We start from the raw sequence: 26,488 nt of genomic DNA, 5'->3' as shown, positions 1-26,488 counted from the left end.
GATCTCTGATTTGTATTCTGTTGTAGTATTTCAGTCGAAGAATAAGTAGAATTCCGACTATATTGTAAAATCTGAGCTTTTATATACAAGATGAGTTTACATTTCCATGCACTCTTTTTTTGATATCGTTCCTCTACATCCTCAAATGGATTTAGAGGCCACTGTAGAGCATATATATCCCTCACGGACCATGCTCCCCTTAGTTGGGGCCATCACCGCTACCATAAGCGCTGAATGTATACTGCACGCCCAAAGGCGAAAGAGAAGGCCCACCATTCTCCAATAAAACCTCGGAGTTATCCGCCGTCCCAAAATATGCGTATCGGTAGACACAGTCGTTGTCGTCTAGGAAAGGGATAGCTGAACGCAAAAAGTTGCTCTGGTCGTCGACCGTGCCGTAGGCTTGGAACTTTTTCAATCATGATATTAGCAAGCCGCTCGTATTATTATGTCCCCATGGCTTACCTCAGTGAGCCAAACTTGGCGGCCTGATAGGGAGCAAATACTGTTGACCCAGTTCTCAAGGTCGGATTCCAGAGTGTGGTCGTTATACCAGTGAATAGGGACAAAGTCAATGTTGCAATCGCTGCATGCTTGTAGAAACTCAGACAGCCATTCATAACCGTCATTAGAAACAGCAGGAGCACCGAGCTGTGCGTGGCCAACGAACGGCTCCATGTATGTTCTCCAAGCGTCGGCGGCCTGCTGGGGAGTGAGGTTGGACTGACTCGACTGCTCAGGCTCATTGAAAGCCAGCAGATGACCTGAACCGCCGTTATCAAGCCAGTACCAGGCATTGTCAAACCATTGGGTGGTATGGTCGCTTGACGTACCCCAAAGCATGGGGACGTATTCAGCAAAGGATTGCTTCTGACTAGTGGTACTGTCCCAATTGTACTGCCAGTTCACCTCCGAACTGTAGCCATTCCAGGAACCGCCGAACTGCCAGATGGGAATATCATCGTTGGCAGCCAAACCTCTCTTGGGCCAGGAATCAGCAGCTGCCGAAGCCACAATGAGGGAGGTAGCCAAGCCAGTGACAATGTTGAAGCGTGCCATTGCAAAGGATGAACGTGGTCAAGATAAAAAGGAGAAAAGTCTGCGTATAGAGAAAGTACCAGAATGGAAATGAAGAATGAGTAACAGTTTGGATGCCTAGCAAACTACTGGCAGATATGATGATAGATCGTCGTTCCTATTTATTATGGGCGTCCATTTCTGAAAACCCATAGAATCTAGCCTATCTACTTATGTATATCATTTCGATGAACAACATGAAAGTGCCACAATAGATGCAGCACAATTTCACAAAATAAGACGAATAACTCACCTTCCATATTCGTCATCACTGAGCTTTTTTAGCAGCAGTCGGCTATTGACTATCCTTTCTGATCCAGAGACTCCTGAAGTTCCACACATGGCCATCGAAAGATGCCAAGTAACTGAGGCGTTCGGACGTTGCACCTGCTGGTGGCATTTGGCTTTTTGCGGAGCTAGTATGTGCTGATATGCATGTGAAGTGTAGAGTTGTGTGCTGTCCTTGTACTTCTTCGGTGGCTGACAGGCACATGGTGTCCACTTTGTACCTAACTTGCTCAGCCTCATCGGAGATTTATTGTATGGGGCCATCTTTAAAGCCATACAGGGCCCATAGTGTGTGTGTGTAGATAATGCGCATGCTCCTATACGAAGGTAATCTAGCACTATCCTGAAATGTGGCTAAGCTAGTAATACTTAGCTGTCTCCAACTATGTATCGCCCCTAAGATGTATTAAGATGTATGTCCCTGACTAGTCTCTTTAGTATGGATCGGTTCGGCCGATGTAACTTTATATCGGAAATTCCCCTCTTCAAAGCATACATCAAGCAGCCAATTGTGAGATAAGTCGGGAAATCATGCCATCTATTTAGATTCCAAACTACTACGATGTAACCGTTTTGCTCAACTTTTATGCCTCATGGTTCGTAAAGACGGAAGAACGGCCACCATAAACTCCATAATGGAGTACATGTGGATCAAAACGTTATCATAAGCATTGTTCAATCATCTATACTGCTGCTTGAAAGGATTTCCCGAACAAGCGGATTTGGCGGCGTGTTGAGATCAATAGCTTCACGCCACTGGCTTAAGCAGTACCTAGACATATAAGTGAGCAAGGATCCTTCAGCAATCTGTATCTCATCAGCACATTTCCTACGTACCATAGACATCTTCAACATGGTCAGATACGCGCTTTCTCTGCTCGTTGGAGCCGTTGCCGCTCTGCCGGCCGCTCCAGGACTAAACAGCCAAGTTCCTCCTAGCCTGCCCAACGCTGATCCTGCGGCTGTTATGTCTGTTCCACAGAGCAGTGTCAAGAGCTACCAGACCGGTGGTCTTGTTCGTTACAACGTCACCGAGAGTTCCGAACTGTCCAAGCGTTGGGACTGCAGCACCTCGCCTATTCTTACCTGGGGCGATACTGATACTGGCGGTCCAGGCATCACAATCGACAACGATGCCGATGACTGGCGTGGTTTCTATTTCTACTACAACAGCTGTGACAGTGTGCCCTGGAAGTACATTTGGATTGCTGCAAAAAGCACCCAGTTTGTCTCCGTCCCCACGGGCTGGCAGGGCCGTGTCCAGCGCGGTGTCGATGCCACCATGCTTGATGGCCAGCCGCAGCTGCTCGGTTCTTGGCTGGAGATTAGCTGGGACACCGCCACTGGTAACACCGGCTGGGCTGATGTCTCGCTCATCCGCGGTAATGATGGCGGCATTCTTGTTTGGAATGAAAATGGTGACTGGAAGGGATTCACACAGTGGGTTCTGGATGGTGCACCGGAAGGTGCCTATGACATGAAGAACGACGGACAGTGGGTTATCAAGTACACCGAGAACTCTGACGGTTCGATCAACACCATTCCTCGCGATTGGGACATCCAGGAGATCGGCTCCGAGTACGTCTACGTCGATGATGCCCACGGTAGCCCTGTTATTTCAACCCCCAATCAGCGCTTCTCTACCTTCTGGCCTGACGGCCGTGCTTAAAGGAATCTTGGAGCGGAAAAGGAGGACGGGTTTATTTTCAAAAGATACGGCGAGATAAGTCTATAGAAATTGCAGTGTCAACGCCATGTTAGCCTAAGCTAGGGGGAGAAAATGGGTGGAAGCGAGCTTCGGGGGTATATAAGTATTAGAAAGAAAAAGAAGCTTTGAGTTTGAACTATAGCTAGAGTCATACCTGGAGTATCTGCTTGGTCTTAGGCTTTAATCAGAATGTAGGCTGCTTGCTATGAAGGTGGTCTTTGAATCCTGGCTGGATGAAATTCAATGCTATATGCTTATTTCAACTGCTATAATTCAGGGTAATACTATCAACTTCACCTAGAAAATATTTATACAGCAGTCTCCTTTTGCAGTCAGTGTCGGCTTCGTTGCTAAACATATGCTTATTGTCTAACCCTAGGCTCAGTTCCATAGGCATGCTCTTTTTGTATTATAATTTAGTAAATGTCCGGTTGCACTTGCGCCTTCCGGAATCTGGAGGGAGCGTAAACAGCGTTGCATTCGTACAGTCAAACTTAGCGACTGGGACATTTGCTAAAATCCTCTATTGTTCTCTTCGCATATGTTTCAGAGGTCAATGATCAATCGGCTCTAATTCAAAACGAGCAATGACGCCTCGTCGGTGTCGGACGCAATTCATCTTCCGACACTACTAGATATTTAATAATAGATAATAATGCAATCTGTTGTGGAGACGCTTGTTTAGCTGGCCGGCTTGGTCCCTCAACTGCAGCTCACTGAGGCGTGATGGTGAGCGGTTTAGCGTGGCACGTGGATAAGTAAGCCCTATGTAGTATTTATCTATACGGGCCCATTGCATTTTTGGATCAGGTATGTGTGCGGAGCCTCTCCATAAGTTGATCAATCAGTGGTCACTTAGCACTAACCAGTGAGCATGGATAAATTATTGAAGGGTGGCGTACATGAGGAAAGAATAGAAGACAAAATTACGTACGTAGATGCCTGCGTAACAAGGAAGAAGGATGTTTAAATGTCCTTGAAGAAATATGCTTCATTGTCTAGGTGAAGTGAAATACATTGAGTGAACAATCAGAACAGAATGTACATAGCATGGGAGAGACAGGCATTGATAAGATTAGTCATTTCTCAGCGGTCCTTAAAAACAATTATGTGGTGTATATCGAAGTTAATGGACGTGAATTTTGGCCTCTTACTTTATTGTCCCCTTTTCGTTTCGATCAAAGGTCAAGTAGACTTATCTCCGGCGCGTTGCCAGTAAGCTTTTCTAAACCCTTTGACGGGTCATAGGAGTGCACCCAGCGTCTTCGTGTGTGAACGTTGTCGTTGTCATTCAGGATTTGGTCGCCATTGCCATTGCTATTGGAAAAAACGATACTGGCAGCATCTTCAATGAGAGTTCCGGTATTTGGCACTGGCTCGTCATCAAATAAGTTTGCTTCCGCTTCTGCATCCAGACGAGCGAGCATGTCCTCTGCTTTTTCAGCTTGCTGGACTTCTGCAAGGATACGATCATGCTCTTGAACATCACCGCTCGCAAACTCCTGATACTCGCGTAATTTTTCTGCATAGCTGGCTTTGACTTCTGATTCCGGACGTGTCTGTTGTTGAAGGTTTGCCGATGCTGCTTGGGAGGTCTTGATGGTAAAATTTGTATTTTTTGTCCAATATCCGCACGTCGCACATCTGCATGTCTCTGCCAGACACTTACTCTCACAAGTATGTCCACATTCAAGGGTTCTCGCACACGTTGCTTCGCACTGAATCCGACAATGGTCGAAAACATGACATCTCAGAGGGCAGGAATGCCCACAGTCTAGTTTGGTTTCGCAAAAGATATGACAGCCGCCATGCAGTTCAATGATATCTTCTGGACTCCGTACAAATTCCTTGTTGCCATGATTTTCACAGGTTAACGGTAGATGATATCCAATTCGTCGAGACTCCATCGGCTCATCACCCATAATCTTGACCACCTCCCACCACAAGGGGTTAGCAGCAGCTATTTTGTCGCCATTGCCAAATATGAAAAACCCCCGGCGGGCTCGTGAGAGAGCAACACAGACTCGATTTTCAATGGCGAGAAATCCAATTTTTTGATCCGCATTGCTTCGAACCAAGGAAAGAAGCACGATTTCATTTTCCTCCCCCTGGTAGGAATCGACTGTATGGACTTTGATGTGTTTGCCTTGGAGATGCCTATTCTCTTTCAAAACTTTGAGTATTTTTTTCCTCTGTCCATTGTAGAATGTTAGAACTGTAATGTTATTGACATCCGTACCAGCAAAAACTAGGTAAAGGAAAAAAGTGGCAACCATGATTGCTTCGTTATGGTTGTATTTTGAAAAGAGACTGTCGGTACTTTCCGGCCAGCGATGACAGAAGAAGAACGAGCGGACATCTCCCATGCCTGGTACCTTTGCAAGTCCATTCACCGATTGATGGTCTTCGAGGTTGTCATAAATAGGCGTAAGTAAGCGTCGGATCTCTGGAACCATGCGACGCTGAAGGGAAAGGCTCCTGAATTCAACGTCATTTTGAACGAGGCGCTCGAACATTGACACATTGAGAAAGAAGGGATCTCCTTCCAAATCAGTAACTGAGCAGCTTCCTTGCAATTGCTTATGATCACCGACGAGAATCAAATGTTGAAGTGATTCGACGCAAGCCGCTGTCACTGGGGCCTCAATTGTCTCGGCTGCTTCTTCAATCATGACAATCTTCGGCTTCAGTGCTGATATCAAAGCCCGATTTTTGCTTAATCCAGTAGTCGTCATCCCTATCAACTTTGCATCTTTGAGAACTGCATAGTCTTGTTCCCATTTGCCGATCTGACGCTCTATCGCTATAGCATTATATTCCTTCACCTGCTGTCTGTATCGACGAAGCACCTGGGCTTTAGCACGTCTTCGAAGCATGTTATAGATACTGCCTCTATGTCCGGGAGGAATCTCCCATAGATTGTCAACATTTGCTCTTTCATTGGCATCGCTAATTCCAACGAAAGTTTCCTTCAAAGGAAAGAAGACCCCTTTGAGAGCCTCGATGTCGTCTTCTAGATAGTCTCTTTCTTGTTCGATTTCTTTTAACTGTTCATATTCTAGGTCTGCTTCATCTTCCTCATAACTGAAGCTAATATCTTCGTAGGACACACGATGTTCCGTGACTCCGTCTCCCAGCCAGATGCTCATGGGATCTCGTTTGGCTTGAAGACCGGTTCCTGTCCAGCCACTAGTCCCGTCACACAGAAGTTGATATTGTTTCTCGGTGAGGGCTCCATTTTTATGGAAGAACTCGGCAGAAAGTGGCTCGTGTGACGATTCAATAGAGAAAGGCATTAAAGTTTCTGTCATTTTTTTCCTCATTGCATGAATCTTGCCGTATGCAGGTCCTAGTGCACTTCCTGTAAGGTGCGGAGTTGACGAAGACTGAAGTACTTCAAACAGTGTTCGCTTTTTAACATTTTCGTCTAGGCTTCTGCCTCCAAGGCGAATATAGTCCGGTGCCCATGCAGCGATATGATTGAGCAACTGGTCAAGAGCATGGTTAGTATGAGCAGCGACCACAATTGGCGGGTCTTCCTCTTTTCTAGCCGAGAGAAGCAGTCTCAATGCGGCGACAGAAACATGAGTCTTTCCAGTCCCAGGGGGACCCTGTATGATGGCAAGTCTCTTCGTCAAAATCTGTCGTAGAGCCTCCCATTGCGATTCGTCCAAGTTGTTCTGCGGCTGCGAAGGCCATCCGGTCAAAATGTTTATGTACTCATCGGAGAAAAGTTTCATCTGAGGATCAAGTTTGACATATTCGGGGCAACCTATGTCCTTTTTGAGGCCACATATATGCTCCGAGAAGGGAAATCTGTTTATATTAGCGATATATACTGGTTACCAGTTCAAATTACTCACTTTTCGTTTTTCATGACTTGCAGGGCTTTCATGGTATGGCGAGTCGACTCCAAGTACCCCGACCTTGCTTGTACCATTATCCATTCTTGCTGAGGATCGAAACTTGCTTCTTTGTCATCTGCAAAGAAAAGATCGACCTTGCTAGGCCGCTCTTTGATCTGATCCATGGGACGAGCCGCGACGACCGCAACAAGACACTGGGTTTTGAAACAGTCGTTCGCTGGTGACAATGCGACCATAGACCCAGCAATTAACCGACTCGAATACTGCCACACGATGTTCTTTCCTGAACGGGCAGGAGAGAAAGACACTTTTGTGGCAATACCCTTTGGGCAGAATGTTATCCCCGTGATATAGACCTGTCAAATCTTTAGCTTCAAGCATGAGGGTCAGATGAGTATAACATTGCGAACCTTCTCATAGACGCATATTTCATGCGTATCATTCAGAGTGGGCTCTTCTTTCAGATAGGCCACAGCATCCCGTAATAAGGCGACTGAATCTTCTCTAAGTAGCTCATAGTGAGCACTGAGGTACTCCTCTCGTGATTCCCATGCGCCACTGATCTGATTTGGCACAATATCGATGTGTCCTTCCTCCTGGTTTATTGCACTTGTCAACCCCATAATCTCTTCTGCTGCAGGAATTTCCGGATAGGACAGCCATCGCTGCTTTGGGTCCAACTTCAGTGCTTTTAGGACATACTGTCGAATTTCCGGTGGCGCTTTTACGGTCAATTCCGTCGCAGACGTAGCAGGTACGTCTCCACGCGGACGATACTTGGGCCATTTAGCTGCGCGCTGCGTACGAAAGGCTTTGACAGACATGTTGCCTGATAGATGGGCACCAGATAACAAGTGATAGCAGGGTGCTAAATTTGAAAAGAAAGGACTCGGGGCAGCAACGCAGAAAACAAGTGACAGTGGATTGAAGGAGGCTGGGAATTGAAAAGAAGTCAATTTGTTGTTGTTGTTGTTGTTATTTTTGAAAGGATTTGAAACGAGGCTGGTGAGGTGGCCATCCTCACGGACACAAATAAAGGAGGAGCAAACGCCTGAGCATGCCTTCCCCTTTCGGAAACCGCCTGGCTGATTAGGTAAGGTCTCGCTTTTTCACCTTCCTGCGCTCTTTTCTTTTGGACCAGTCAGAGAAAATAAACGCCCTCACGACAATGAATGGCTATGTGCTAGTATACAACGATCTTTCTTTATATTCGTTTCACAAATGGTATCGCCAAGGACTATCCACCGAGACGCCCATTCTCGCCCATGCTCGCTCCACCCCAAGATCCTCATGGCCACTAAGACTGGCTGTTAGCGAGGCATGGTGAAGTTAGGTCAACGTCTTGAAACATATACGTACTCTTCACTCATGTTAATGGACGGCTCGGTTTGCCCCTCAGCCACGTTAGGGTTGCGGAACTTGACATTTTGTTTCTGCGTTTGTCAGGCACATATTATTAATATTATACATCCTTTTGATGCAATATACCGTGGAAGACTTCACTCACCAATCCTAGAGAAAGATGAATAGCTCGCGGGCTCCAGCTGAAGTGTTCCTGTGGTTCTCTGCCCTCGACCAAGGCCTGGATATTCTTGGCTACGACAGCAGCCTGTGCACTTCCAGGTCTTGCAGCCTTGTGCAAACCGGTGTCTGCAATATCACCCACAGCAAACAAGTTTGGATATTTCTTGTCTAAGAACTGCATGGTCGGTCGGATACGGATGAAGCCATTCTCTGGGTTTATCAAAGACTCGGTGCCTGACGGAGTAAGATCTTTGATCAGGCTGTTGTTAGGTGTTTGTCCAGTCGCTAATATTACGAGCTCGGTTGTCAATTTGGAACCATTCGTTAGGTGGACTTCGAACTTGCTTCCATCAGTTGGGAAACCATTTGTTGGTACAACCACCCGCGAGCCTGTGACAAGCCTTTTTTCAATTCATTAGTGAAACTAGGCAGTGTCCAAATTTGACGAAGATGAAGAAGCATACTTGATGCCGAGTTCATCAAACCTCTTTTTGACCAGGTCGTGCATTTTTGAATGGAAAAGTGGCATCAAATGTTCGCGCGAATGTACAACCACAACGTCCTTTTCAGGGTAATACTCCTTCATATCGGTGGCTATTTGAATGCCCACGGCTCCTCCCCCGACGATGAGAATTGACTTTGATTTCTTGACGTTCTCCTGGTGACTTTTCAGATATTGTATAGAAGACAATTTGTCATCATACTTCATTGAACCCGGCTCCGAAAGGCTGGCTCCGGTTGCGACAGCAAGGTATGCGAATGGGATCTGACTAGATCCTTGCCACTCTCGATCAAGCTTCACGTAATTTTGCTTTACAGAGGTCACACGTGCTTGAATGATGGTGGGTAAGTCGGAACAACCTGGCACTGGGCTGAATATACCTGTATACGGAATGAATGCCTTGTGCTCATGGCCGGGAACGACGGCAAATCGGGGCTAGACGTCATCAACACAAATTCTTCCAAATGCTGTCCTGATGCTGTCCTAATTGCATCATGATTTCTTGTTGAGGAGGGAACTGCTTACAAAAGCAAAGAGATGATTGAAATGACTGTGTGGCTCGATTAGCAGCACCTGAAAAGGGGGTTAGCTCCCAGGTAAGATTGCCAAAGCAAACAAAGCAACATCAATAAGCCAGTCACTCACCCTATGTGTTGTGGGTATAACACGAGCAAGCTCTTGGGCCGTAGCCTAATACCTCGTGGTTAGCTTTCTCTATTCGTACGACTATTCGCAACTACAAAACTGACTCGCCCAACATAAGAGCCTCCCACGACAATAATGTTCTTCAACGAGGTGGCCATCTTTCAAGAAACCTCTATTAAAAGGCCGAGTCGGGGTCCTGGTAATGAGTTATGTACGCAACGGCAAATTCAAGTTGACGGACAATGATATACAAGAAAGGAAAAGAGGATAAGCCATGATCTGGGGCAGCTATCCCTTTTCTACTGCTCCTGTTCCAATAAATCTTATGCCCCCTCTCTTTTAAATCCGCAAGCCTCGGATATAGAGAGGGAGCTAGTGCGTATACGCACTCTGAAGTTCTGCGAGGTATCTCCGAAGTGGACTGCCGACAATGCGGACCGACTTTTTTATCTGATCGATCTGATAAGCAAATACCGAGCCCCATTAAAAGTTATATCCGAGCTGGCAGCTTAGCCAATGAGAAGGGCCGCAAGATGATTCATCCGCCGCCGACGTCGGTCTCAAGACGGCGCTTTGCTCAATAGAGCAAGTAAGCCCGGACGTATACGTCCTATGCTATCACGTTGCTAGACGTACGCGTCAATAGCCATGGATATTGTCTAATAAAACAAGCTGAATTCTTGACCATGAATTATCTTTCTTTATTTTTTTTCCCCGATACTACTACTCCAGTATACAGTAGACAACGCACGGCTAGATCCCGCAAAGAGCGAGCGAGTTATATAGGATCAATAAGTTTATAGCCCATAGAAAATAATGACGTATACTCTTGAATTCTACATAGGTATATTTCCGTTCCCCCAGATACCTAGTTAGAAGAAAATGCAATAAAACATATTTAATTGGAAGTCAGCCATACACAGAGTTGTAGTGTAGCATATCACAGTATGGCATTTAGATGTGTATATTGTTGCCTGAGGCATCCGTCCGGTGCGGAGAGCCCGCGTTTTACTTTGAGATTTTGGGGAAGCAACGACGAGTTCCGCGTGGGACAAGCAAGGCGTTATCCTTGCTTTACACCGCCGCAATACACCAAATCCTACGGAAGGGCGGCAATATATCCTGTCGCACGCTTTTTGCGACTATAAGATTGACAAGTATCTTTTATTCTCATCGAAGACAGCCACTCACAAGAACCGGTTTACCGAAGCCTAGGTACGTACTCCACCCGTGAGAGATTCCGCCGCGATCCCCTTGCCTGCCGCAAAAGAGCGTCGAAGCGAATATCTAGATACGGATTGTGGCATAGGAAGAAAATATCGATTTTCCAGCGGTGAACGGCCGGCCGGGGGACTGCTGGTGATACTGTGCGCCAAGTATGCCTTCCTTGGATGACGATGATGACCGTGATATTACAGGTGAGGCCTGACTACTCAGTCGTGTTGACAAACGACTAATGAAAATTTGATGATAGGGTCACAAGATGGAAGTTCCGACGACGAGGACGAGCAGATGAGAGATGCCGACGACGCGGACGGTGATGCGGAAAACGACCCGGAGCAGGATGTCGACCAAGAACAGGATGCCGAAAGTCCGTCCAACAACAGCCAGACGTCCGATGGCCCTGGAGATTCTTCGCAGCAGGATGCTGAACCGAACCTGCCAGTTGACTCCCTCGACATCTATCGTCCAACTGTGCGAGTAGAGTGTTTGACGGCGGAGACGTATGACATCGTACCAACTACTGCCGCGCCGCAGAGTACATCTATCAATGCCGTGACAGCTACGGCGGACATGCGTTGGGTTTTCAGCGGAGGTACAGATGGATATATAAGGAAATATAATTGGGTGGACTCCATAAATAGTAAATTAATGCTGACCGTTGCTCAACGGCATCCCTTCGTCGATAGCGTGGTGAAAGCCGGGGTCCTCATGAACTATTGGGAGAACATGGACGGACATGTCTTATCGCCAGTGTATTCTCTCGCAGCTCAAAGCGAAGGGTTATGGTTGCTGTCTGGTTTAGAGTCTGGCAATATCCGTCTCCAGACAGTCCGTCATGAGGAGGGAAGGGAGATTGCTCTCCTGAAAAACCACACATCTGCCGTTTCGGTGCTCAACCTGACACCGGATGAGCGTAGTCTTCTGTCTGGTAGTTGGGACAAGCGCGTCTTGGACTGGGACCTCAATACAGGTCAAGTCAAATCCACATTTGCCGCCGATACTGGACAGATTTCGGCGATAGAGATCCGTCCTGAATCTAGCCTCCCTGTTCCACAGGACACCATGGAGATGCAGTTTGAGAAATCCTTCTCATCAAATAACCAATCAGCTTCGTCTGCATTGGTGAATGGTACAGTTGGACATGGCGAAGCCGGTCATGACAATGCCCCAGCAGCATCCCCGACGGATTCTCTCTTTGGTGGCGCCGACTCTCTCTTTGGAGACGCAGATAATCATATGGCAGATGGCGGAGAGCCATCGGCCGATGCTGGCAACGTTGGTGAGAACGCATTATTCGGTGGCTCGCTTGACATGGATATTCGACCTTCAGAGCAGGAAATGAAGACAGAATCCGGAAATGTCGACCAGTCCAATGGTACGGAAACGTGGCTACCTCAGACCACAGGCATAGATCCTAACCAGAGTGCTACCTCACTGAAGTCAGAGGAAACTCAACCAACTCAGAAAGCGGAGGCAAGCACGGAGCCTACAGTCAATGGCTTGCCACACGCGGAGTCATTAGAGATGTCGACTACTGCCCAGGACTCCCAGACAGCAGCCAGCTCATCCCAGGTAACATCCGATTCTACCTTCCTAGCCTCGTCCATCGATGGCACGATACGCATCTGGGATCGACGGCAGCCCAACCCCGTGGCTCGCATCAACCCTAGGAATGTACCTCCATGGTGTATGAATGCTTGCTGGTCTCCTGACGGGAACTATATATATGCAGGACGTCGGAACGGCACAGTCGAGGAATATAGCTTACACAAAGGCCTGAGAGAGCCGGAACGGGTTTTCAAGTTGCCGCAAGTGGGTGGTGCAGTGACTGCATTGAAGGCGATGCCCAATGGGCGGCATCTGCTCTGGTAAGTGACTATCTATCATCATGATCGAGAAAATAATCTCGTATATGCTAACCTACTCCAGCGCTTCGCACGACATCCTTCGGCTGTATGACCTTAAAGGCCAATCTCACAAACACTCAGCTGTCCCGTTTCTTGTTATTCCAGGCCATCGAACAGGTGTCATTTCGCAGCTTTATATTGATCCGGCCTGTCGTTACATGGTCTCCGCCAGTGGCAACCGTGGTTGGGAAGGCAATGCCACCGAAGTCCTCCTTGGCTACGAGATTGGCGTGTAATAATCTTTATTCTTATCTAGAAAAATTATTTACCTAGGGGGTGCCCTGATTTCTTGCTTTATGATACTCCACTGGCGAGCCAATATGCGGACATGCAGTTTGCTATATGTACAGGAGCTTAGACGGAATATTGCTACATGGCTGATTTATACGAAGATATCTAAATGCCTAGGTACAAAACTCGATAGTGTTATTTTATTCACCATAATAATACAATCAATCCAAGTGGCTTATGTACAAATTCAACAGTATGCTCCTTCCATTATCCCTCCAAGTATACCCAGCTCAAAATCCCAATGTTCGTCGTTCCATCATTACACAGAAAAAAAAGGTCTCGTTCCTAAAAAGAAAAGGAAGTATTAATGGGGCCAGCCCTGCCAGAAGCACAAATCCAATAAAGCATAGATAGAGATAGGCTAATAAAAATCCAAGTCTAGTCCCGCGCAGACTTGATTTTGCTCCTTTCTCCATTGATCATAATATGGATTATTCTCTCGCTTTGCATGGCCTTCTTCATCCCATTCGAAAAAGACATATGCGGGATCATTCCCGGTGACCTTTTTGTAATTGGGACCGGCAGCCAAATCGCCGAACCCTCGCAGAGCCACATTGGGGACATGTGTGCGTGCTTCCACCCTGTTGCGTTTTGTATTCACCGAAATCAGATACACAGGCGGCAGTTTAGATTCATCATGCGCACGAAGGGGCATGCCGATCCATGCTCCATTACGATAAGACTCCTGACGAGTTGGATCATATCTCATAGGAAGTGGACGAGTCAGGATTATCTTATCGAGCTCTTTGGCGTCAAGTAATAGTCCCGGCGTTCGGAGATATAGAACGCTGTCGTATGCCATAAACTGAATCTCGCCCAGACGAAGCAATTTTGAGTCCGTCAGTGAGTAGCCCTGCTGCACCACGAGCTTCATGTCGATAGGTAGGAGCCAGAATTTGTATTTCACACTAGCATCACGCAAAAAGGACAGTGCTTTATTGACTGTGGGATCCGTGGACATTATCATATCCCATTCCTGCGGGTACATGAACAGCCGGTCTTGAATTTCTGACTTGCCTTCTACTAGCTTTTTGTAAAAGGCAATTGCAGAGCAAATATCAGAGGGATTGGGCTCGGCAAGGAGTTGCAAGTATGCAAAGTTCCCTTTATTTAGTGACGAAAGCTCTCCAGTCTCCGGATCCCACGTGGCTTGCTCGGGTGTATCGAACGGATACTGTTCGTAATCTGCCTGTGAAGCATCCAACGCACGGAAAGCCTTTTCTATGTTGCGCACTGAATGCTGTTGTAGAGAATACCCCGCCAAAAAGATGCTGAAGGTGCATACGCAGGTGATGACTGGAATGAGCAGCGTCGCAACTGTGGAGGAGGTTAGGAGCACCATGTTGGCGTGCGCATCTGCGGAATGCAAAGGGATAGATAGAGACTCCTCGCGGAATTGGTCAAAATGCAGAGCAATTTGGTATTTGGAGGCTCAATCCGGATGTCAAGGCTAGTAGTTAACTTGAACGATGTCTATGTAGTATGGCTTGTGTTTACCCGTGCCCGTTGTCTGTGCAACTATCGCGTCTGCCACGCTAAACCAACCTTGGAAGCTAGCGTGGGTGGGGCGAGAGATGGCGGCAATTTTTATGGACGAAGCAAAATAGCTTCATTGAAAAGCGCGTCTTTTCTCCCTCTCTCAGCCCGGCATTAACTGGATCAACATGGCATCTCATCGAGCAGACGCTAGCTCATTTCTCGACAATCGCGGCTACACCGGGCCTCTTGTTCGCGGCGTGAATCCGGTTACGCTTTTCGAAAAAGCCGTACGCGATCGCATTACAGATTCATACTACTGGAAAGAGCAATGCTTTGGTCTCAATACTGCCACACTCTGTGACCGTGCCATTGAGCTAACCTCGATTGGCGGAACGTACGGACTGTCCCAGAAGCCGACGCCGTTCCTATGCCTTGCATTCAAGATGCTTCAGCTATCACCGGAGCGCGACATTGTTCTCGAGTATCTCAATTTCACCGATCCAGGAAGCGAGGAGGACGCAGAAGTGGATGGTGAGGTGGTCAAAGGCAGGGGTGATTTCAAGTACCTGCGTGCCCTCGCTGCCTTCTATATCCGTCTTACCTTTGATGCTGCCGACGTATACAAATATCTGGAACCGCTGTTGTCGGATTACAGGAAATTAAAGAGGAGGATGCGAGAACATTATGTTCTCACCAATGTGGATCAATTCATCGATGATCTTCTTACGAAAGATCGTGTCTGCGCTACTAGTTTGTGGAAGCTGCCGCCAAGACAGCAACTAGAAGATCTAGATTTGTTGGACGAAAGAGTGAGCCCACTAGCGGACGAACTGGAAGACCTCGATCGGGAGAGTGAGGCTAGCTATCATAGCCGGCAAGATGATGAAAGTGAAATAGGCGCAGATATTAGGCCGCAAGAAGAGTGAAAAAGCAAGAGAAAATATCATTGCAAATCTGGCCATACAACAGCGAAATGAAAGCCTCCAACGCCAATTGCCCCCTTTGCATATCTGGATTTTGAAGGTCATTCGATCTCTCAAAAGCCCTGTTGGCGGTGCCATTTCTCTTCCCAGCCTTTGTACCAGGGATCCTCATCTAATGTGGCCACTTCCCAATTTTTTTCGATTGTGCTGCTGTCTTCTTGCTCCTTGTTCCATTCATCTAGTGCGGGGAGTATGACGTGTTCCACATGCCATGTGTTCTTATACTTCATGAGGTTTTCTTTTCCTCCTCTCAGAATTTTGGCAATCAACGCAGGGATTCTCGGTTCGTCTCTGAATTCTTTGACTTGCGTGAACAACGCTTTGAAGTTGAAAACGATGCCTCCTGAGATGGGGAGACGTCGCAATGTCTGCCAGTCAACTCGAAGGAAGCAGTCTTCAAGACCGAGGTTAGGATTTTGCGATAATCTGTGCAGCTCGTGCGGATCTCCCGCTGGCATGTAAAGCGGTTGACCAACTTCTAAGCCCCATGAGCCGCGTTGGATAGGCTTATCTGCCGGCATTTTGGTGAAAAATCTGTTGGAGTTAGAAATGACTCTTTCGAATATTCCGTACGGGACTCACCGATCCATAGAGAACTTCATTTTCTCTTTGTAATCCGGGACAGGAGCATGGATCTCATGCAATTGGAGACCAATCTTCGAGCCGACATTCCAACCGAGCGATGAACATATGACACCTGCGCGAAAAACATAAAAACCGGTCTTATCATCTCGCAAGGTGATGGCGAAGTCTTCAGGGACATTATCCATGAGGATTTCCAAGGGACTTTTGGAGCGAATGTCCTGTTCTGTGTCCAATATCTTGTTTACTAAAATGCGGTCATCTCGGATGGAGAAGTACTGGGGGTAGCGAGCACAGATGAACTGTAAAACCATCTCCAATAATTCTTTACAGACGAGTTCAGATCCTGGCATCCAGTCAAGCACTTGCTTTCCGTACTTCTCATATAGGGCCTTGCGCTGGGCAATTCGGTCTTTGTATGTATTTTCAAGTTCGATCCACCAATCCGTTTCAAGCTTTTTCAATGCTGGTCCAAGTTAGCTTTCTCGTGTTCTTCCAAGTAATTCAACCATGTGAAGGGTCAAAAGGGGGAAACTACATACACATGGTCTGATGATAAGCCCATCTGAACGGCCGATACGGTCGAGGTATGGATTTCCCAATGTCAAATCCATTGTAAGCATTCGGCAATGGCACGCCACTGAGCGCAGAATAGTCGGGAAAGTCTCCCATCTCCTTTATTTCTTTGACAGAGAAGCCCATGGGAGTGTATAGGGTTCCTTCAGCGACCTCGTAGTTCTGTGTCATCGGGAGAATATTTTTCAAAATGGTTTCCTCACTGACATTTTCCGTCGCAGTCTTGGGTACTTTACTGTTCATGCTCAGCATGGCATCTCTCCGTGGCGGAGGTAAAACAGTACTGTAATCCGAGGGCGATGCTGGTGATGCTGATGGCTTTTTTGGCGATAATGAGCGCGGTGGTGTCTTAGCAGTCGATGCTTTGCGCGGACGAGCCAGGGCCTTTCCTCCTTTCAATCTACTAAACACAATGTATGCTAGAGTTGTGGCCAGCAGAAACAGGCCAAATGGCCATTGCAGGTCCCATGTCTGAAACGTCATCGTGCGGCGTCTGGCACGCAATGTTTTGGACGGAGAAGATGCGGAGAAGACTGGTACAAAACAATACAGTCAGTGCGCAAGAAACAATACGAAAGAGCGTATATACACGGGCTAATATAACATTTAAAGGGACTGCAATGCGGAGGCCAAAATGAAGGAAGGGGATTCCGTACGCAAAAATAGTAATCAGGACCCTAGGTACTGTAGCAAGGCGTGGGCTGGGGGAGTTCTCGCTTCTTAAGTTAGGGTTCCCTTATAGACAGATCAGGGGAGATTCAATGCCTAGCTAGAAGCTAGATCAAAAATATTCAATTCAAACTTGGTGCAGTTCCAGAGTTCAGTTACCATGTTTGGTGACTGGATGCACCTACATGTACATAGTAGGAGATAAGCAACGGATCCATCCCTTTGCTGCTCTGATAACGCTGATGTCAGATGATAAGATGCACGAGAACCTTGGAACATGGTCTCTGGACCAATCTCGGTCGCTGATTGCAGGGAATGTAGTAGATAGGGTCTATTATAGTACTTCGATTGACCAAAGGCATGTTTGTCCATACTCCGGGCTATCGCAAGCACCATATAGTGAACACTATTATTTAACCAGTCAAATATCAGTCAAACTGTTGACTTATGTTAACCAACTACCTTAGTCAGAGATAGTCATTAGTTAAATGTTAGTTAGATAACTGACTACTGGCTAGAAAGAGAACCACTGGACAAATTGTCCAGACAGAGTAAAAACCGCGGTCAGATCATCCCGAAACGGTAAAATTATCCCTCGGCGCGTTAGGGCTGTTCACTTTGGATTCCTCAGGCTCGCATTGTTGATTTTTTAAAATTAGAAATTCCACTGGTCAACTTGTGCTTTCGATGGGTATGTGATCAATCTTGCTTGAACACATGTTTATCTAGCCCTAGCCCTGATTGTCAAAGTACGCATCATCTTGATACTTGGATACCTAGGTATGTAAGTGGTGCTGAGAGCAACGGTCCTCCCATCAATGCGTTTAATTTTTTTTTTTTCACTGCATTCAATTACTGTGCATCTTGCTATTAGTTCAAGGAAAGAAGAGTCGGTAACCTGGAATCATCTTGTGTGCTTGTTGTTACTTCAAGTTCCCTTGATGTATACGTACCTAGACAGGTGCGCTGATACGTCAATGATAACCAGTCAACAGAAATTGTCCTAGCAGCGTCCGTTTCTCTATTGCTTGTACCAGCACAAGCACGAATTTATTGTGGTTCAATTCTCCAACTGCTATCATATACAATACCTCTTGCCTCAGGTAAAGGAAACTTGCCTATCTGAGGGTCTCTCCGACAAAAAGAAAGATGTCCATTGACAAAGGAACAAATCTACACAAAGTCCCCAGCAATTTTATGCTTTGACTGTGAAACTGTTCAAAAGTCGAAAGGGCGTTTCAGGCAGGGCTCGCTTCATGTGTCTCTGTTCTTGTCAAATCTTTTTGTCGATGCTTTACCACTATTATTTTGATAGAGACATCTTTTGTTTCCCCTGCTCTTTGATTGTGCCGGGAACCGCCCTAGACATATCCAATATACAAGTGGACTTCTCGTGTCGAGACACAGAGTCTACTAGACAAAACAACTCCATTTAAGAGCAATCAAGATTCAGCAACTCTCTTCCTTTAACATACCAAAACTTCAATCCTCAGTCTTCCTCTATCAAATTTTAGTCAGAGTTCCATGTCCAACTAAGGAAGTCCCAATCCTCTGTCTTTGATAAACACGTCCTGACAAACTTCGCCACGATAGCTGATGAAATGGATATAGATGGTATCCCGTGTTGTCCAACATATGACATAATTTCCAGAGGCCAACTTGCGAATCTACCGACCGAAATTATCCTTGAGGTGGCGTTTTATCTCGAAGCTGCAGATCTTTGCCATTACGCGACTATAACTTCTAGAAACTGGCACATTCTTAAGATGAAATGCCATCGAGAGGCTTTGAGAGTAGCCCTGCCGACTTCTGAAGAATATGCCAAGCTCGAACCGTACTTAACCGCAGATGAGCATATGCGACATTATCCGCGTCCAATTCAGCAGGAGCTCGTGAAGACTGATATCAATGAGCGGTCGAAATTTGTCAATGCAGTATCCCGGGGATACGTGCATGCCGTTAGGGCTTTTCTGAATCACGGAGTAACTCCAAATGCATCCAACATCTATGGCAATCGGGCTCTTGTTCTTGCAGGGTCTTGCTCCGTTCCGGTGGTAATGTCCCAGGTCTTATTGGCTTACGGGGCAGATCCAAATTTAGCAGATCCTGCTAGAAAACAATTCACGCCTTTGTACGGCGCTGCGACAAATGCGCAAGATGGTCTGGTACGTCTATTGATTTCATATGGTGCTGATGTCAATCAGGAAGGTGTCTTGCAGCTTCTGTGCCACCTCTGTAATAAGGATACAGTCCAACATGCAGTCCACCGGGGTGCCAACCTTCACCAGCGAGACCGCGCTGGTAATACCGTGGTTCATAGTTCGGCCAAGAACGGAAACCCGGATATCCTGGCTCTACTCTTTAACATAGGCCTTGCGTCAGCTTATCTCGAAGTTCGCAATAGTGCTGGTAAAACGCCACTAATGAAAGCAGTGAAAGCCGAGAGGCTGCGCAACATGTCCCTCCTGCTCAAGCAGGGAGCAGACCCCAATGCCACCTATACCAACGGAACCACAGCGTTACATGTGGCTTGTCGATTCGAATTCATCGGTGGGGCATATCTGCTACTGGAAGCAGGGGCCAATGTCAATGCTATTAGCGGGGAGGGCAAGGCACCGCTGCATTACGCAGCCGCGATTGCTTCCAATGAATTGGTGCGACGTCTCATACAGAAGGGTGCCAACATCTCCGCGACGGATCTCGAGATGAACACGCCGCTACATGTCGCGTGTTATCTCACTGACCAGCGTTGGTTGAAGCATGGTGAAATCCTCGAACTCGTGAAGACACTAGTCTCTGCTGGTGCTCCCACAATAGCACAGAACGTAGTCGGCCAGACGCCTTTGTCCCTCGTCCTCTTGAATCATCAGCTTGAGCTAGCCCATATCTTGATCACCAATAACCCGCACGCTTTGGACGGAGAAACGCCGAGCGGGCGTGAGTGGAGCGACTATTTGCGGCGGCATGTTTATCAGAGTCATATTCCTTAGGCTTTTGGCGATTGGCGAGCACGCGAGCGCGGACTGATTGGGGATAGGAATGATGGATGGCTTGTCGAAGGACGTTCAGACTAGCTAGGGGTTTGCGTGGTGGGAAGGTGCGGGGACGCGGGAAGGTACGGCGGGGCGGGAACTACTTACATTAAGGTTGTCATGCAAAGGAGGAAGGACCCGTTCTCATCCCATGGTTCCTTCCTCGATTCCTCTGTACATAGTTTCAACTTCCAACTTTCTATGCTTTCTCTAGAACTTCAAATTTCATCCTCGGACTAAAAGGCCCATCCTCTCCGCGTACTTTCATCGCCATTTTTTGTTTCTGCCATTCTACTATTCAGCTCTACAAGATAACATAGAACGAGCTACTCCAACCTTCCTATTTGCGCGGCTCAGACCAGCACCCCGCTTATTAGCGTCAGATGATACATGACCCAGCCACCAGTCGGCGTCGCTTTCTCTTGTGCTGACCTTGCAGCGGAGTTCTTGAAAATAAATACAAGAGTCCCTCTTCTCATACATGATCCAAAGAAACTCCATCCTGTTGCTTCCACCGACTGCATGTTGCAGATTATGCGGTTGAAGAAATTTCATTGTTTATTTATGCTTGCACAAGGTGTTCTCCGTACCCCTCTTTTCCTCTTCTGTTGATCCCCGTTAAGCTAGAACCTTAGAACTTCGAGCTTATACGCAGTCCTTCCTCATCTGTGTGTCATTGAACCAACGCTTTGCCTTGCGCCATGGGCGACTACTCCAGCGCAAGGACATCGGGGGGCCCAGAAACACCATCGGGTAAAACATCCGGAATCCTGGAGAAAGAAATTGAAGACTTGAACAATGAGTTCTTTCTTGGGATTCCAAATCCCAAGTTGCAATCTCCGAGTACTCGACCGGTGATTCAAAGATCAAAGGAAGAGCAATGCCGTGTGTTGATAAAGGAGCTCTTCTGGAAGAATCGTGAAGGCCTCAACCGCGCCTTAGCCGGTTTCCGCGAGCAAGTCCGTCCAGAAATCAGAGACAGGAATCAACGGGCTCATAAGCCAAATCAAGACCATGGAACTGTTCCGTCTAGGGAAATTTTCCTGAGAGCAAATGGCTGTCGTTCTAACCTAGCAGACGGGGAACGTCTAAAAAGGCTGGCCACACTATGGGGCTTCCTCTCTTCAGAAATTTGGATTGTTAGGGAAAGAGAGGATCCTTTGGAGGGTTCGCATTCGCCTTGCCGCCCTCGTAATCTGGCAAACGGCCCCCCTCGAGAAAGCGACAGCAACGACAAGCAGCCGACCCCAGTAGCCAGCACGCCAAGGGCGAAAAGGAAAGTCAACCATGATCAAGAGGTATTTATACAGCTCCTAGCTCCACAACTCTGCCTATCGAAGTTGAATATTCGTCCTTGGGAAACCTAGGCGAATATGACGACCCTACATGGAATGAGTTCAATTTGAACGCATCTACGATGGAACGAGCTGACGTTGTGAAGTTGGCTGATCAGAAGTGCGGTAGCCCTAAAAAGCGGCAATCCAAAATCACTGAGCATATGATGATCACTAAACCAAGCCAACTGAATCATCAACCTCCCAAAAACCCAGGAACGCCTTCCACGGTTAGAAACGACGTATCATTTGCATTGGATGGTGCAGCTGCTAGTCCTGAAATTAGCTTCGCGACCACAGTAAATTCTGTCTTCGACCGTCCAGAGCCATCACGCAATCCAGGAACGTCTTTCGAAACGATCATCACCGAACCATCGGATGACACCTCTACGCAAGCCGATTCCATTGAAGGGGCAATGCTAAGCGAAGAGGCTAGCATATTATTAAAGTCACTGGAGGGGAACACTTCCATGTCCATTGAAAACGCGCTGGCACGGCGCTCTTTAGAGGAGGAAATACTGGAAGATCTTCTTGGAAATGGACCCTTTGCAAAGACAAGAGAAGAATTTTCCGAAAAAGTTCCTCTAAGGGCCAGATATGAGTTGGAGCGAATCAGACAAGACTGGGAAGTCGAGCCAAAACAGATTCTCGTCGGAGACAAACCGTATGAGAAATATTCTGATTTCTGGCAATGGCTTGATGAAGTTGGTCGGCGTATGAACAAAACCCTTCCTGAAAAGCCATTAATGAAAGCCTGGAATTCTGCTATTGGTCGCTACCAAGGCGATCGGCATTCTGAAGCTGTCGTTTTGAGCGGAACCCTTGATTGGTGCAATAAAGACGAAGCTGGCATGTTCAAATTGAGGCTTAACCCCCTTAAAATCGATAGAACTTGTCGCTTCCACCGTCGCTTTGGGTCGGATAGATTCTTGAGCATAATTATACCTTCGCCTTCGCAGCCTCCGAAACACATTGCGATTAGGAATCAGACAATCGTACGCGAAATTCTGACGAAATGGCTCGTCAATAACGATCACTATTTCTTGCGGAGGAGATGGAAAGCCTTTTACGTCGATGACTACAAAACTAGAAGCAAGTCCAAAAGCGGCCAGTCCAGGATCCGTGTGGAATTCTTTGCTGTTGATGGCTCGGATTTTACTCTGAAATTTCATCCTCCAACTCTCTCACCGGTTGGCGAGACTTGTGAATCACATACGCGGATGACGTTAGACCAGTTAGTTCAATGGCATATCCCACTCGACGATAACAGAGATCAGACAGATTGCAAGCTATTCAACCGTATCGGTCTTGCGCTTTCAAAGACATGGGCAACTGTGGTTTTACAGCCGGATCAAATCAGGAAGCTTCTCGGCCCCAAAGGTAAACCTGTTATGAACGATGGTTGTGCTCTGATGTCCCGCTCGCTAGGTCAGGCCATATGTGTGGAGTTGGGGATTGATGGGGCCACCCCGAGTTGCTTCCAGGGTCGTATTGCTGGTGCCAAAGGCCTGTGGATGGTTGACAGGGACCAGGCTGGTGATGACTCGTTTTGGATTGAAATATCAGACTCACAGCTGAAAATAAAGCCGCATCCACACGACCTTTCGGGTTATGTCGATAAAGAAAAGGTGACATTTGAAGTTGCAAGCTGGTCCAAGCCTTTGCGACCATCAGAACTCAACACGCAACTTCTTGAAATCTTGGACAATCGTGGGCAAGTGAGAAGTCGCGTTGCAGAGATTGCGCGGACCGCGATCAGAGAGGTTTATATGGAATTCGAGACTGTCATGGAGAAGAACAGTATCCCTTTGGCGAGGGCCTTGATGCAGAAAATTCGGCCTACCCCTGAAGATGAATCATCCCGCACAAGTTTGCGGCGAGTTGATCAATGGATAGCACAAAATATAGAGTCTGTCATTCGTTTTCTAGAGGCAGGTTTTACTCCGAGAGAATTTCGTCCTCTACGAGACCGCATGAGAATATGTTTAAGTGACACCCTGAACAAATATGTCGACGACCTTCATATTCCCATACCGCTATCGACCTATGCATACTGCATTGCCGATCCGTATGGAATACTAGAAGAAGACGAGGTTCATTTTGCTTTCTCCAGCCAATGGAGGGACTGTTCATCCTTTGAAGATGTCATGGTAGATGGCATGGATGTTCTCGTCGGGCGGACACCAGCTCACTGTCCCTGGGACATACAAAGACGGAAGGCAGTTTGGAGGCCGGGGCTCCGGCATTTCAAAGATGTTATTGTTTTTTCAACCAAGGGCAGCACTGCCCTTGCGAGCTTGCTCTCAGGTGGTGACTACGACGGTGATCGACCCTGGATCTGTTGGGATCAAGGAATCGTTGAAACCTTCACGAATACTAACCCTCCTAATTTTGAGCATGGTCCCGAACATTTTGGACTCGTGAAACATGCCCGACCAATGAATGCAATTAATTCCGTTGATGAGCTGCTTGAGAGCGCCTTCAAATTCAATTTAGCTCCATCAAATCTCGGACTTTGCACTACTGAACATGAGAAACTTGCATATGAAGAGATGAAGGGTCTTAGCTCACCATTGTCAATCGAGCTAGCAACGCTTCTTAGTCACCTAGTTGATAGTAAGAAGTCAGGCCTGCAGCTCACGAGTGAGCAATGGCGGCGATACTGCAAGAGCCTTAGTCCACAGGAGAGAAGAAAGCCGGCTTATAAAGACCCGACGGCGGAGAAATGGAACGTTCGCAATATAAATGATTATCTCAGGTTTGAAGTTGGACTCCGGGAAAGAGAAGAGGCCCTGGCAAGGTTCAATCAGATGTACGGTGCAGAAGAAGACAATTGGGATGAAGATCTTATTCGTCCCTGGAAGGCAGCATTCATGAGAGCTGAACGGGAAAAGGAAGAAGTGGAGCACAGAAGACCTGAAGTAGCGCTCAGTTCTACGTTATACGAAGTCCTGAAGAACGTAAGGGAACATATTAACCAAGCCTATCACAAGTGGACAAGAGGGTGTAGCCCTCATGGAACCCCGATAGCGCTCAAGGTCCAGCTTGCTGCCGACTTGCTCAACAGAATCCAGCCACCTGATTTTAATCATCCACTTGCACACACTTGGCAGAATAGCGAGTTTGAATGGCAAATACTGCTAGCATCGGGAGCGTATTTCCTACGCTGGCGTTCCGCTTTCCCCTTATATGCAGCCGGCGAGACTTTATGCAGGATTAAGACTGGAAAGGAACCGGCACGGCTCATCCGAGACCAGGTCTATATCAGCATGAAAGTCAACAGTGGTAGGGCACGCCGTCTAGCTGGTGCGGAGGCTGAAGACATCGCAGATGATGAGGTGGAAAGCGATGGGGAGTCCGAAGATTTCGATCGAAAGTCAGATATTGACGCACTCCTTGAGATTGGCGACTAACATCCACCCTGGCTGTAGAATGAGATACACAGATATTGTGGTCATGGTGATGGGTATTGGTACTCGTTCACTTCGTTGGGTACACTACGTTCTACGTTGGAAGGATTCTATTAACAGTCAAACTCGAGTCCGTTTGATGTTCTCGTACGATATCGGCACACCTGGGATTTCTTTGCATTGAAAGACTATTATTTCTGCAATTTTTCTTTTCCGAAGGATATCTGCCTAGTGTCTGGTACACATGATTGGGAGACGTCTACTCTACTTGTAAATAGACTGTTTTTGATGTTCTGTCTTGGAATATACAACGATTTATATGAAATCCTAAACCTGTTAAAAATGAATGAGCTAATGAATCTTGGAACTAATATAACTTTTCAAATACTGGAATTTGCCTTTTTTGAGTAATTCACGAACTGCAATAGAATCCGAGTGTGAATCCACGACACTAGACCAAACAGAGTAATTCCACCTCATTCCCGATTCGGCAAATATTCTGGCAGCGCGAACGGGGGAAAGTTTTCTGTCTGAGCAGTTCAGCCCAAGTGACAATTTTGATTGGATTTGTAGCATTTGAGTCAAGTCCGCCTCATCCGCCAGATATGCCGTGCAACTGCCGCAGCAGAGCACATGAATTAGCGATCTGTACTATAGCCTCGGCTTGTTGCTATCAACTAGATAGATTAACTGGGCATCACATGGCCCGATGTGGCGAAACGCTCTGCGGAAATGTACCTAAAAGATCTATGCAAGTACGAAACTGAAGGACAACAATGCAAGACGGCTTGACCAAACCCCTTGTCTATGTAGTAGTATCTGGATACGACCAAATTTTTGTGCGTAAAACTTTTTATCCAGCATCTTCTCCCAAGTCTATGAAGTCTTTCAAGCATTGCCTGTTAAGTTCCCTCAATCGTTCGTAGTCGCTTGGCCGTACCATACCGCCGCGTGAAATCATGGCCTCGTCGTGCAATTGATGCATGATGGCTGAAAGTCCTTCTAGTTCCTCGGTGACCTTTACTGGACAAGGCCCGGCATCCGGTACAATGTTTACCCAGTGTGCCCTCCCTTTCCCAACAGCTAGGGACTAACTTCATCGGTTGTCTTGATGGAATGATATAGATCATCGATCAAACTTCGTCCCGCAAGGTCTCTCTTTTTGGTCAACTCATAATAGTGTACTAACAAAGAGTGTGGAGATGGGGTAGAGCCATTCAAAGGTTCCAGAAACAGTGGGAAGATGCGTTAAAAGAATCTCGAAGATACGATCGTTGGTTGCCAGTCTATCATAGAGGATTCGCATTTCGTCTTGGGATTGACGAAAATGTTGTCAAAATGGAAATCTTGGTGTGAAATGGTCTGAAAATGCTCGTTGCTAACGTACATAG

The 26,488-nt window shown here is 47.0% G+C and overlaps 10 protein-coding genes across 10 annotated transcripts; 5 read left to right on the top strand and 5 right to left on the bottom strand.

The window, feature by feature from the left end:
• Nucleotides 1-199: 199 nt before the first annotated feature.
• Nucleotides 200-1,059, bottom strand: UA08_00709 (hypothetical protein; the record flags this gene model as incomplete). The annotated part of the gene is made up of 2 exons (XM_020260545.1): nt 200-409; nt 466-1,059. 2 exons carry the CDS (start codon nt 1,057-1,059, stop codon nt 200-202), a joined length of 804 nt encoding a protein of 267 aa, XP_020124026.1.
• A 1,159-nt stretch (nt 1,060-2,218) lies between these two features.
• On the top strand, nt 2,219-3,034 carry UA08_00708 (hypothetical protein; the record flags this gene model as incomplete). Its single annotated transcript, XM_020260544.1, has 1 exon — nt 2,219-3,034. One exon carries the CDS (start codon nt 2,219-2,221, stop codon nt 3,032-3,034), a length of 816 nt encoding a protein of 271 aa, XP_020124358.1.
• A 1,217-nt stretch (nt 3,035-4,251) lies between these two features.
• On the bottom strand, nt 4,252-7,763 carry UA08_00707 (hypothetical protein; the record flags this gene model as incomplete). The annotated part of the gene is made up of 4 exons (XM_020260543.1): nt 4,252-4,668; nt 4,915-6,889; nt 6,937-7,295; nt 7,350-7,763. The coding sequence occupies 4 exons, from the start codon at nt 7,761-7,763 to the stop codon at nt 4,252-4,254; spliced, it is 3,165 nt and encodes a 1,054-aa protein (XP_020124353.1).
• Nucleotides 7,764-8,154: 391 nt separating this feature from the next.
• On the bottom strand, nt 8,155-9,768 carry UA08_00706 (hypothetical protein; the record flags this gene model as incomplete). Its single annotated transcript, XM_020260542.1, has 7 exons — nt 8,155-8,236; nt 8,299-8,372; nt 8,447-8,864; nt 8,928-9,400; nt 9,491-9,538; nt 9,611-9,655; nt 9,715-9,768. The coding sequence occupies 7 exons, from the start codon at nt 9,766-9,768 to the stop codon at nt 8,155-8,157; spliced, it is 1,194 nt and encodes a 397-aa protein (XP_020124352.1).
• Nucleotides 9,769-10,988: 1,220 nt separating this feature from the next.
• On the top strand, nt 10,989-12,977 carry UA08_00705 (hypothetical protein; the record flags this gene model as incomplete). The annotated part of the gene is made up of 3 exons (XM_020260541.1): nt 10,989-11,028; nt 11,085-12,702; nt 12,764-12,977. 3 exons carry the CDS (start codon nt 10,989-10,991, stop codon nt 12,975-12,977), a joined length of 1,872 nt encoding a protein of 623 aa, XP_020124355.1.
• Nucleotides 12,978-13,393: 416 nt separating this feature from the next.
• Nucleotides 13,394-14,374, bottom strand: UA08_00704 (hypothetical protein; the record flags this gene model as incomplete). Its single annotated transcript, XM_020260540.1, has 1 exon — nt 13,394-14,374. The coding sequence occupies one exon, from the start codon at nt 14,372-14,374 to the stop codon at nt 13,394-13,396; it is 981 nt and encodes a 326-aa protein (XP_020124354.1).
• A 322-nt stretch (nt 14,375-14,696) lies between these two features.
• UA08_00703 (hypothetical protein) lies at nt 14,697-15,437 on the top strand (the record flags this gene model as incomplete). The annotated part of the gene is made up of 1 exon (XM_020260539.1): nt 14,697-15,437. The coding sequence occupies one exon, from the start codon at nt 14,697-14,699 to the stop codon at nt 15,435-15,437; it is 741 nt and encodes a 246-aa protein (XP_020124349.1).
• Nucleotides 15,438-15,547: 110 nt separating this feature from the next.
• On the bottom strand, nt 15,548-17,135 carry UA08_00702 (hypothetical protein; the record flags this gene model as incomplete). The annotated part of the gene is made up of 3 exons (XM_020260538.1): nt 15,548-16,028; nt 16,077-16,542; nt 16,619-17,135. The coding sequence occupies 3 exons, from the start codon at nt 17,133-17,135 to the stop codon at nt 15,548-15,550; spliced, it is 1,464 nt and encodes a 487-aa protein (XP_020124348.1).
• Nucleotides 17,136-18,922: 1,787 nt separating this feature from the next.
• UA08_00701 (hypothetical protein) lies at nt 18,923-20,311 on the top strand (the record flags this gene model as incomplete). Its single annotated transcript, XM_020260537.1, has 2 exons — nt 18,923-19,486; nt 19,526-20,311. 2 exons carry the CDS (start codon nt 18,923-18,925, stop codon nt 20,309-20,311), a joined length of 1,350 nt encoding a protein of 449 aa, XP_020124351.1.
• Nucleotides 20,312-21,054: 743 nt separating this feature from the next.
• On the top strand, nt 21,055-25,100 carry UA08_00700 (hypothetical protein; the record flags this gene model as incomplete). Its single annotated transcript, XM_020260536.1, has 2 exons — nt 21,055-21,520; nt 21,664-25,100. The coding sequence occupies 2 exons, from the start codon at nt 21,055-21,057 to the stop codon at nt 25,098-25,100; spliced, it is 3,903 nt and encodes a 1,300-aa protein (XP_020124350.1).
• Nucleotides 25,101-26,488: the final 1,388 nt, after the last annotated feature.

Source organism: Talaromyces atroroseus (assembly GCF_001907595.1).
Source record: "Talaromyces atroroseus strain IBT 11181 chromosome Unknown scaffold_0, whole genome shotgun sequence".
Taxonomy (NCBI): domain Eukaryota; kingdom Fungi; phylum Ascomycota; class Eurotiomycetes; order Eurotiales; family Trichocomaceae; genus Talaromyces; species Talaromyces atroroseus.
This window is presented reverse-complemented; position numbering and strand designations above follow the sequence as displayed.